General features: G+C 36.4%; 2 protein-coding genes across 19 annotated transcripts in view; one reads left to right on the top strand and one right to left on the bottom strand.

The window, feature by feature from the left end:
- Positions 1–2,330: 2,330 nt before the first annotated feature.
- On the bottom strand, positions 2,331–9,873 carry LOC132122475 (BCL2/adenovirus E1B 19 kDa protein-interacting protein 3-like). Of its 2 annotated transcripts, none has more exons than XM_059532783.1 (6): positions 9,557–9,873; positions 5,690–5,858; positions 5,521–5,599; positions 4,559–4,665; positions 4,291–4,440; positions 2,331–3,276 (listed from the first exon to the last, which is right to left on the bottom strand). In XM_059532783.1, exons 1-6 carry the CDS (start codon positions 9,597–9,599, stop codon positions 3,234–3,236), a joined length of 591 nt encoding a protein of 196 aa, XP_059388766.1. In that variant the 5' UTR covers positions 9,600–9,873; the 3' UTR covers positions 2,331–3,233. The 2 variants fall into 2 exon arrangements, with proteins under 2 accessions (XP_059388766.1, XP_059388767.1); XM_059532784.1 differs by having other exon boundaries at positions 5,521–5,583; positions 5,686–5,858; positions 9,557–9,865.
- Positions 9,874–10,720: 847 nt separating this feature from the next.
- The window catches only part of LOC132122472 (janus kinase and microtubule-interacting protein 3-like), a 50,713-nt gene continuing 49,615 nt past the window's right edge, over positions 10,721–11,818 (top strand). For 16 of the 17 annotated variants that reach the window (XM_059532778.1, XM_059532775.1, XM_059532774.1 and 13 more), the window contains exon 1: positions 10,721–11,411. The gene's annotated coding sequence lies outside the window, so the exon portion shown is untranslated. The remainder of the gene's footprint in view (positions 11,412–11,818) is intronic. The other variant, XM_059532762.1, reaches the window with a different exon arrangement.

Genomic DNA, 11,818 nt, shown 5'->3' with positions numbered 1-11,818 from the left:
AATCATAATGCTGAACCCAAATCGGAAGCATTATTGGGGAATACCATAAAAAAAATGAAATTTAGTGATTGAAATGACTTTCAACGAAAACAAAATGGTCCGATTTATTTATTTTTGACTTTATGAATGCAACATTTGCTTGTATGTCGGCTGAGTCTAAAAAAAAAATAAATAAAGTCTGAGAACGCAATTCCCTCATAATGTTCCAGCTGGGAAGCAAATCTCCATATTGTACTACTTGAATTTGCAGTTGCACTGTTTGATTGAGGACATTGGCCATGAAAGCATCAGTATTGCTGTCTGTTTCACTTTAGAGTTTTCATTTACTTTTTTTTTTACTTTGTAAAGGGATTCTATGGCCTTAAGTCTGTCTGTTTGTCCTATAACAGTCCTCAACCGGTAACCTTGAGGACTAGATGATCTCAAAAACCCGTTGCCCATATGATGCCCAGCTACCTTTGACATGCATTATTTTTTATTTTTATTTTAGCACTCCATTTGTCTGTTCATGTGCTGCTACGGTTTGTGAGGCTTAGTATTTGGACACTAATATACGAGATGTCGGTGACGACTGTCGTGGAACACTCAAATCAAAACCACATCAGAATGCGGTTTAAAGAAACCAATGACAACACACAGTTTGTGCGCTGCTGAATTTTGACATGCGGCTGCAAAACTGATGTCAAAATGACAAACGTAACTTAACGGTTGACAAATACAAAGTTGTTGTTGTTCTAGCTGATTGTGACGCTCTTTAAATCTGGGAACTGACAGGTCGGATACGTACTCCCAGACCTTGTTCCTTGTTAAATGATGATGATGCTAACATTGTGAAAGTGTACACTTGTTTGATTATTTTTGACCAAAGTTAAATAAAATTTTAATTGTGTTTATCTGAATCGACACCCTGCCCAACACTTCTTCAAATGATTTCAGGTGACCTTAGCAAATTTGGTTTTTGGAATGGAGAAGTAGCATATATGTGACCCTGGACCACAAAACCAGCCATATGGGTCAATTTCTCTAAATTGAGATTTATACATCATCTGAAAGCTGAATCAAAAAGCTTTCCATTGATGTATGGGTTGTTTCTGAGGACAATATTTGGCAGAGATACAACTATATTTGAAAATCTGGAATCTGAGGGTGCAAAATACTGAGAAAATCACCTTTGAAGTTGAACAAATGAAGCTCTTAGCAATGCATATTACTGATCAAAAATTTGGTTTTGATATATTAACGGTAGGAAATTTACAAAATATCTTCAGGAAACATGATCTTTACTTAATATGCTAATGATTTTTGGCATTATCCCAATCAATTTGACCCACACAAGTAACTCCAGCAACTTAAGACTGGTTTTGTGGTCCTGGGTCACATTTTTTTATTGTGCTGTAAATACTGTTTATACATTGCCTTCTATATAAGTATGTCTCTATATGTAATGATAAACTAAGAAAACTTTTTTTGAAAGAAGTCTATATGAGTATTTGAGTTTGTTTGATCAAATATGCAGTTTATATTTTGAAATATTATTCCAATATTAAAGAATTAGTGCTGTCAAAACAATCGCACCCAAAACAAGTTTTTGTTTACGTAATGTGTGTACTTTGTATATTATGTATAAATATACCCACATACAAAATATGTACATGTATTTACATGTGTATATATTTATATAGAAATATATTTAATTTATAAACTGTTTTTCTGAAATAAGTGAAAGTAAAGTGATATATGCATGCAAGTCTGTTTGTATGTACATAATATGCACAGTACATTCATATATATTATGTACAAAAAATCTTTTTTGGATGCAATTAGTTGATTTTTTTTTTATTTTATTTTTTGTAGTAGTTTTCAAACAATGAAAAGAACCGTTTTCTATTTAAATATATATATTTTTAAATATTTAATTTTCGCCATTACTCCAGTCTTTGGTGTCACAAGATCCTTCAGAAAACATTCTAATAATGCTGCTTTTGCATTTACAGTATGCTAATTTGCTGCTCAGGGAAACATTTATCAATGTTAAAAATGATTGAGCAGCATAATATTTTTGTGGATTTTATATATATATATATATATATATATATATATATATATATATATATATATATATATATAAAATGTGTGTGTGTGTGTGTGTGTGTGTGTGTGTGTGTGTGTATATATATATATATATGTTCAAATTTTAAATAAATATTTTGTAACAATTCTTTACTTATTTTTAAAAAGAAAAAAATCTCTCTCTCTCTCTCTCTCTCTCTCTCTCACTCACTCACACTTGTAAGTATCCTGTAACATGAAGACAGAATCCAAGAGAGGTGTTACAGTTGGCAGACATTTATTTGTTGATACAAAACCACTGTGAAATTTACACACACACTGAATACGTTTCTTAGACTACAAAACATGCACAGATTTACACAATTTCCCTTGAACTCCTTGCCTGATTCATTAACAGTTTTATTTAAGGCAATCTCTGGGCTGAAACCCGGACCCTTCAGAAAACGAAGAACATCTGTGTTTGCAGTTCAGGTGAGGAACTTGATTCAACAATTTCTCAGCTTATATTGGACATTAGAGATTTCCGTGACATTCAGAAAAGTGTTGATATGGTACTCCACTTTTTGGCTATAAAGACCATTGCTTAATTGTATAATACTGTGAACAGCTTGATTCCCAAAGCAAAAGTCTGTTTTTGGTGTCTGAAACAAATACAGAAATACCTCAAGATACATAGAAATGGTGACACGGTAAAACAAGTCCTATATTGTTATATCATCAAATGTTGAGACATGCCGTAAGATATACATACAATCCCTGTTTTGATATGGTTAAATCTCTTCCCAATTCACAGTCTGCAGTTACACTGGAGATCCAGCACTTTAATTTCCCCTCTCTCATCCCTTATTTTATGATCCTCTCATAATATTCTCAGTAGTCTTGGTACGAGTAAATACAAAATAATGAGGATGCATTACATCTTAGTCTATCTGACATGTGCCCATAAGTCTAGCATGGCCTTCCCCGTGCCGATAGCCCTGGAATGGACTGGCATTATGGGAAAGGCCAGTGGAATACACAAGGGGGAAGCGAGGCAGTGAAATGAAACGTCACGTGACCTCGTCTTATCTGCGTCTACACAAGTGCTGATTCACGACAAAGCAGCTGAAAATGGTGGATGTGCATGTATGAGATTTGTCTTGTTTCTTGGCTTTCCTGCTCCCTCAGAAGGTGCCAGAAGTAGTAATGCGCCTTCCGATGTACACCCTGAAAAGACAATTATTATTAATCAGATGTGGCCTTGGTGGTCATTTTAGGATCGGTACTATAACATGCATTAGATGCACATTCAGCTTTCTCCTCCAGGTAGGTTTCTCCATTCTCGGCTGCTTTGAAAGCAGTCGTAAATCAGTGGACTTGTTCTTGCGTCAGCAGAGCTGAGAGCCATCAGCAGAAAACTTCTTAGTCATGCTAACCCCCTGTGACGCACTAGCATTCAGAACGATCAAAAATAACCCTGGATTTGTCACTATAAATGATCCATATCTAGGATTTTGAAATCAGTGTTGACAAATCTAATGTTTAAGATCAAACAATTACACAACGATATTTGATTTTTGAATTTCTGAAAAAAATTTAAGAAGAGAGCCTTTTAGTTTATTGCTATGTGGTTGTTAGGGTGTGCCTGTGATGTTTGGGTGGTTGTTTATTGGCCCAAGTCGATAGAAACCACCCACAGCTCCTTAAAATATTATTTTCCCTGGATCTGGCTCTAGGTCATGGATTTTTTTTTATTTTATTTATTTATTTTTTGTTGGACCGGCACAATTAATATGACCTGACCATGTAGTTATTTTAGACATCTATATCGTATATTTAATAGTATATTAATATTTCGAATTTTTGTATTTTTATATTTCCATTTATTTTAGATTTAGTAATTGTATGTACTTTTGTCATTTGTATTGTCTTATATATATATATAAAACCATTTTATTTTACTTGTGTACAATTTTAGTCATTTTTGTACTTCAACTTATTTCAGTTAGCTGCCAAAACAATCAGGGTTATTATTGTTAACCTTAACTAAAACCATAAATATTGCCATTAATCGAAATCAAATTAAAAGTATTTTATTTCAGTAAGTTGCCATATTTATTTTCATTCAAGATCGAAGTACTGAAATAAAAAAAAAAATGTAAACTTAATTCATGTGTCTTAAAATGTCTAAATTTTTTATTACACAACTTACTGGTTTGTCTGTTTGTTTAATGGACTCACCCGAGACCCACAGCAAGGATGTGCGAAAGAACAAGAGAGGGCAGGAAAACCTTGAGGAATTCTGCGGAGAAGATTCCTCCCTTCTTCATCACACTGGTGTTCCTCATGCTGAGGGTGCTGGAACGCTTCGGGTGTCGGAGCACAAACTCCCTACAAACACATCACTTACTCTCATCTGCTTGATCGTAGTCATTACTAGAAGATGCTTTTCATGACAAACTGGTTTATTAAGAATATTAAACCGTATGTTTTCTTGAGGTTTAGCTACTTGGGGGGCAGGTTTTCCGGTCGACTCGACCAGTCCCAGATCCAGTCTGCATTTTTCTTCATCAGGATCTCCACCTCTTTTCTCCTCTCCAAATAGTCTTCCTCTGACTTAAACCAAACCACAACAAAATTAGACTAACAGAAGACTTCACTGTTTCTTCCTGTTTATTTTATTGGCCATCTTATAAAGTCAGATAAATACATTGATCTTAAGTGATTCTGAATAATAAGTATCCATGACTTATATATATATATTTAATAATTACATTTTGGTCCCACCTCATTTTGGGTGTTTTTAAATACAATGTATTTCTGTTAAAAACATGTACTTGCTGCTTTACAAAATTATATAATTACATTTTTTTTTCTTTTTTTTTTTTGGTAAGATAAAGAAAATGTAAAAACATTTATGTACACTGTAAGTGCACTGTATCAAATGAATAATTTAAATTTTAATACGAGGATGTTTAAATACTCTTAATAATAAATAAATGGGTAAATAAAAGCGGGTCCAAAATTTTAGAACCATTAAAAAATCAGATTTCTAATTGATTATTTCATGATTGTTTTTACTTTTATTTTAGGCCAGAAAACCACTATTTTAAATTTCCTTAAGTCTATTCTTGACAATGGAAACATTGAATCATCTAAATTTCAGTACTAATTAGTTAAAGGCAATTAAATTAAAAGTGGATTCGAAATGTTTTAGAGTCATAAAAATGCATATTTTATATTTAATTTTATAATTATTTTACTTTATTATTAAACATCAATTTTACCTTTCAATATTAATTAACATTATTTTTTTCAGGACTGAAAAAACCCGCTATTTCATGTTCCCTGATTTTACATTTCTTGACCATAGGGATCTTGAATCGTACTTTATAAAGAATTCATCTAGTTACATAAAAGCAGTAGTACAAGACAAGTCATGACGAGGTTAAATGTGCTGCTAATATCTACCTGTGAGCTGTTCTTTCCTCCAGAGCTGTGGACCTCGGAGCCTCTGCGCAAGTGCGAAGGAGTCTGGGATCTTGGAGGACTGGTGAGAAAATGATTATAAGGTTTATTATAACATGCTCATCCTATCAAACTAACATTGTGCACTAAATGAAAGTCTGCTTGTACTGACCTGTCACATGGCAGGCTTCCTCTGGAGCTGCTCCTGCCCGACTCGTGCTGAGCATCCAGCAGCATCTTCTCCAGGTCTCCGCTTGGGGCGGTGCTGGCAGACTGATCCTCAGATGCTCCTTTAGGAGTGCTGCCGCCTCCATTATTAAAATTCAGCTCCACCCAGGAACCTGCAGCAAAACCAAATAACATCCAGGGGCCCGTTCTTCGTACGTCGCTTATTACATCCGAGATCAAATGACACATCCAAGATGATATCATCGTGCTAATCATGATCCGGCTAATTGGGTTCTTCGAAGTTCGAACACACCTGTTGTGTATGATTAGTATCGCTGGATTGAGTTATTTGAGATAATTGCGCGTTCATGTGTTGGCTTAAAAGGGGATATGTATTAGAGCTTAGATTCTCTGCCCGAGCCCGAGACCCGACCCGACCCGCGGTCCGACCCGACCCGATATTTCCCGCCACCGTCCTCGGGCCGGGTCGGGTCGGGCCCTTGATAAAGCACGTCACGTGTCATGCGCAGCGTCTCGTCCACTCGCAGTCTCGCATGCGTGACGCATCACACCTGCTGTGCGTGCTGTACTATTCAGTAGAATAAGTGCAACAAGGAGCTTGAAGAATCAAAGAAAAAAAATTAAAACAGGAGAATTAACTTTGAGCAAGTTTGGAGGAAAATCGGAGGTATGGAAACATTTTAAACTAGTCGTGGGGAGTGACAACATATGTGTTGGCTTTGTCTCGTGCATTAAATGCGGCACGCATATATATATATATATATATATATATATATATATATATATATATATATATATATATATATATATATATAAAACTGCGCAGCTCCCCCGTAGCCTAAATGATCTACTGCACAGCAGCATCTGCGGTAAAAAAAAACAAAAAAAAAAAAACAATCTGGCGCTGCCCCTGTTTATAACGGCCCACATATTAAAAATGGTCGGGTTTAAATCGGGCTCATAATTACAGTGAACGTGTCGGGCCGGGCTCGGACACAACGTGCTCGGGCTCGGGTAGGGTCGGGCTTGATTTGTTGGGCCCGATCTAATATAAAGGTAAATCAGTAGCAAAACTCGAGAGGTTGAAGATCTGAATGTGAGAACTTGTCATATTAATATTTGTATTTGTAAGTTAAAATTTACACTCACAGCTCTGATGTGAAAAGTTGAATCTTTCAATTTGCACACACAGACAATGATCAAAACACTCGTGTTTTGAATTGGAAGTTGTAGATTAATAGTCACAAATGTGTAGAATGACATTCACACAAAGAAAATGACATACATTTTTACGACATATTTACTTTTGCACTTTACTTCAGTTACGCTGCACAACGTCAAGTCGGCACTTACAACCTCTCAGATCTGAAAGTACAAGTTCAAATCCTAGCGCTCTGACTTTTGCTACTCTTTTTGCGGTATTCTGTTGCAAAACTCACTTGTGCACTTGTATATGCAGATGTGAGAGAGCAGAGCTGGGGGCAGGGCTTTGGTGCGAATGAAGACATTTTATTGGTCGATGCCCGACCAATGAACAACGCCAATTTTTTTCACTGAATACCCTTAGCTTTGACAGGATTTTAAGACACTGCATTCATTTTGCCATTCAGGTATTATCTAGAAGACAAATAATGGAACATATTTTATATGTATATCCCACTGCATATCACTCTACCAGAGTTGCAATATAATGCTTTTTTTTTATTATTTTTTTTATTTATTTTTATCGATACTTGAAACCGTGATCAGCAGTGCAGCGATTGGCTAGTGGCAAGACGGCAATGTAATGACGTCATATAATTTAAAATGACACCTGACGAAAAACTTGACAAATTTCTGTACTTTTATAAGGAAACAGCCAAGCAAACAAAACTACATAAATGTTATAATAGATACATGAAACAGATAATAGATGCATGTTTTTATTTTATTAGAATTTTTTCATGATTCCCAATTATTTATATTCCCAATTTATAATAGTTGTACAGTCTTTACATTTTTATTTCAGTGTAGAAATTATCTATTCATTTAATTTTATATTTGGACAGATTTGTTACGTGACAGCATTAATGAAAGTTTCTTAAGGGTCAATATCATGTTATCTGCATCTCCTGCGCTCCATCAAGTCACTCTTATAATAGCAGTCTTCACTCAAAATAATGCACGACTCTATTATCTGTATAGCATATCTGTAAGACTCTAATACAATTATGAAGTAATAATTTTATGACAAATAAATATTTCAGTGAGTAAAACTGGCTGTGTCTATAGTAGGCTGTTATGGACTACACAACATTTTTATATTATTTTTAAATAATTTTTTTAATGATTATTATTTTAAATTATTGTCCCTGGATCAGTACGATACTCTTGTAATAAAGTAGCGGTGGTAGCAGACATATTTTGAGTATCAGTTCTGGTTGAAAAGAAGCGATCTAATCCTGTTTACATGAAATAAGCCTGCTCCCGAGCAGGTTTAAGCTTATGGACCTGTTGCTATGACAGCAGCTCCGGGATGAGCTTCGAAGAACCAAACGATCAAAAATCACGCCAAATCGTCAACAATCAAATCCAGCTAACTGAGTTAGCGACGTACGAAGAACGGGCCCCAGGTCTTTAGTGCTGCATAATAATAATAATAATAACATAAATGTTCAAAATTATATATTTTTTAAAGCCCGGTGTCATAATTCTGATAATGCCATGGCAGCTGCATTATTTGTATTTATATATTTAAGTATGCAAAACACTGCTTGCAAATGTTCCTGTTTAGTACACTTCATCTTCTGCACTCCTCACCCATTGTTGGCGTTCTTAAGAGGCAATGTATTGCAAGCATCACATGTCATAACTTGTTATGAATATCTTATCGACACGACATTGAAAACTGGGCTGGACATGAATCAGTGATCATGACACAGCGAACAGAATATCCAAACAAAAAAAGAGAAAATGCCAGCACTTGAGACTCAAGCCAGCAGTCAGAGGAAAATAAACACAGCTCTGGCTAAAAATAGCTCATGATGTCAAATCATGTTTTCATTCAACATCCAATGAAATTAGGCTGTGTAAACCCCACCTCTCTGAAGTAGTGATGGAGACTCCTTTCTGTGAATCGGTTCTTTCAGACGGTTCGTTTCAAAGAACCGGTTACACTGGTTTAGTTTGCGCTATTCCGTGATGACAAATTTATACATTTTACATTTATTTATTTTTTATTTATATTTTTTGTGTACGTTATACTAATACGTTTATTTCGATTAAAAAAAAAAAAAAAACTATTTCGTGTTTGGCAAATCACTGTCCAATCAAGTCAAATCATTATGCCATCCGGAAAATATCAGATTCGGTTGTTAATTCTTATCAGGATATGATTTATAAAAAATATAATAATAAAAAAAATAAAAATAAATAAAAGACGATGTCTTCTCTGTTCAGCGCGTCCGCGAGTTGCTGAATCGAGAACGGTTCAGTTCGATACCTGAATGAATCATTCAAGAGATTCGGCTCGAAGGAATGATTCATTCACAAATCGCACGTCGTGTAGCTTGTTTATTATTGCAGATCAAATGCGTCAATACTCTGTTTTTTGCACACACCTGCTTCTTCTTACCACATATTATGACTTTATGACTTTTACTTTTAAATTTTTATGTGAAACAGGAATTTGATGCATGGCATGAACGATCATCGTCTAATCACGGACATAGGCTATATATATATATATATATATATATATATATATATATATATATATATATATATATATATAATACATTTTGCTATTATGAATGTGGTTTTGAGTAGAATCATGCATAAAAGAACATTAACCTGAGCTGTTTTGACATACCCTGAAGGTTTTCCTCAGACACACTTTGTTTTTCAATCGACATTTTAGCTCCCTTGACAGACAAAACAGTCCGCGGAGGATGATTCAGTCCGTCTAAATCCGTATCAGGAGTCGAGAAGATACAGAAACGCGCTTGTTTGTCGATGAGAACGGCTCTGATTTATATATTCTGCACGTCTAGTACCGTAAACAGCATGTGGTTTCATGTGACAGAAGTGGATCGGGATCTTTATTTCATGAATCCACACAGCTGGTGGTGACGCAACATGCGGCTGTGCTGTGGATGGAAATAAAGGGCAAACAGAGACAACAAAACTGGCACACTGGCACGAGGGATGCCAGATTGCGTGAAACCCCCTCGGAGTTGTTGCCAGGTTGTACAAAACCCACTCAAGGTCAGTGGCACAAACAAAGGTTCACAGCAGGTTTATTGTAGAGTTTATTTAATTATGCTTTCTGTTTTTATCTGATGTTTTATTTTTTATTTTTTATTTTTATTGTACATTTGTCGTTTTAATTTGCTTTATTTTCAGCTTGAACCTTTATGTTTTAGATTAGTTTTAGTGTGTTCGTTATATGTAGTTTTAGCATTTTAGGACTGCTAAAGTTAATCTGTTAACAAGCATAGGATTTAAATGTGTAATGTAATTTTATATATATATATATATATATATATATAGTGTGTGTGTGTATGTATGTATGTATGTGTGTGTAATTTACAGTATATATATATTTAAATTATAATTATTGTTTTACTTTTTTATGGTAGTTAAAATTGTGAAATGGACAGGAAAGTTCAGTATGCTAACATAAATCTCTTTCCAGGTTTTATAGTCCTCCGTGGATGATTTATTGCACTGCTTTCTCAACCAGTGACATGAAGCTGTTGGAATTAACTTCCGGTCGACTTCCTTCCCGCCTGGTGCCACTAGTGGCCTAGAAATGAAGCTCTGCATCTTTAACATGAGTCATTTCATGTTTCGTTCTCCCGTCTTAGCTCTCCGTTGCCATCTCCAGGGCTGGAGGATAAATCACAGCACTATATTAGAACGATGATGTTTTTCTGCAGTATTATTCAAGCCATGCACAACGATGCAGTTTCAATCAGCAACCATATGGAAGGAGCAGCATGCTGTGTGAATCCTGAATCACTTCCAAGAGCAGCATGCTGTGTGAATCCTGAATCACTTCCAAATAAACAAGAGCTATATGCAACGAGTGGAATAACACAGCCCACATGTATGTAGTTGGTTGTTATTTAATGCATAGGCTGGATGATGACGTGATGCTGTGGGACTGTGATGCAGTTGCAGTGCATTGACCAGCGGGCGGCTACAGTAGCTGTCTCTCTCTCTCTCAAGGCAACATTGGATAGAAGCCAGCCTCAACGCATCCCACAGAACTGCCAGATCCAAGTGTGTATGCATGTGCACACGCCTGCGCATATGTGTGTGCGTGCCATCCTCCCCTCCTCCTTCCTGCCGGCATCATCCCTCGCTCTCCATCAGGGATGGTGAGGGAATGTTTATGGTAAGTGCGAGGAATCAAACATCTCTTGCTTCAAAATCTCTCCTCTAACATGCAGTAGCTCCCTCCCGTTCCTCCTTTTTACATGTTTTTCCCTCCTGGTGATCTGCCGTCTGTATTGCTGAGGATCCAGCCGTCTGTGCAGACTGCAAGCGGCTCGGTTCTAAGGGGGTTCAAACATCTGCATGGAATTCAGGGCATGACAACATGCATCCCTTGTCGTTTCAGAGCATGTGCTGTGAATCACACAGAATGATGGAGGACCAACAGCTCCCTGGATAAACCCTGCAGACTAAAACAACATCACAACTCAAACCATGCACTTAAGGTGAGTCTCAATCTTTATGCACTTTCTAGCAGTGTGGCATCAAGCATGCCATTAACATATAACGATCCCGTTATCAGCCTGCTGGGATGTTTGTCAGAACTGTCAATGCAAGCCGGTGCAAAAGGGGAGATACTGATCAAATGATGATTGTAGCTGCTACAGCCTCGCTTGCGCAGGTTGGAATAATATCCACAGGCTGGCGTCTGCACACTGGAACGTTTGTTGAAATGTCCTCAGAGGGCCATCTGCGATGCAAAGAGGCTTGTTCTGCTTGACGTTTATGTTCTTCAAAAGCCTGGCAGAGAAACACAGCACAGGTTGCATAGGTTGTATTTATGATGCAAGCGAAGGATGACGAAATGTGCATCTGTTTTGAGCATGTGATCAGCAGCCTAAAGGGGTGAACT

Source organism: Carassius carassius, chromosome 40, assembly GCF_963082965.1.
Source record: "Carassius carassius chromosome 40, fCarCar2.1, whole genome shotgun sequence".
In the NCBI taxonomy this organism is placed as follows: domain Eukaryota; kingdom Metazoa; phylum Chordata; class Actinopteri; order Cypriniformes; family Cyprinidae; genus Carassius; species Carassius carassius.
Note: the sequence above shows the minus strand (reverse complement) of the source record. Positions and strands in the feature narration are given on the sequence as shown.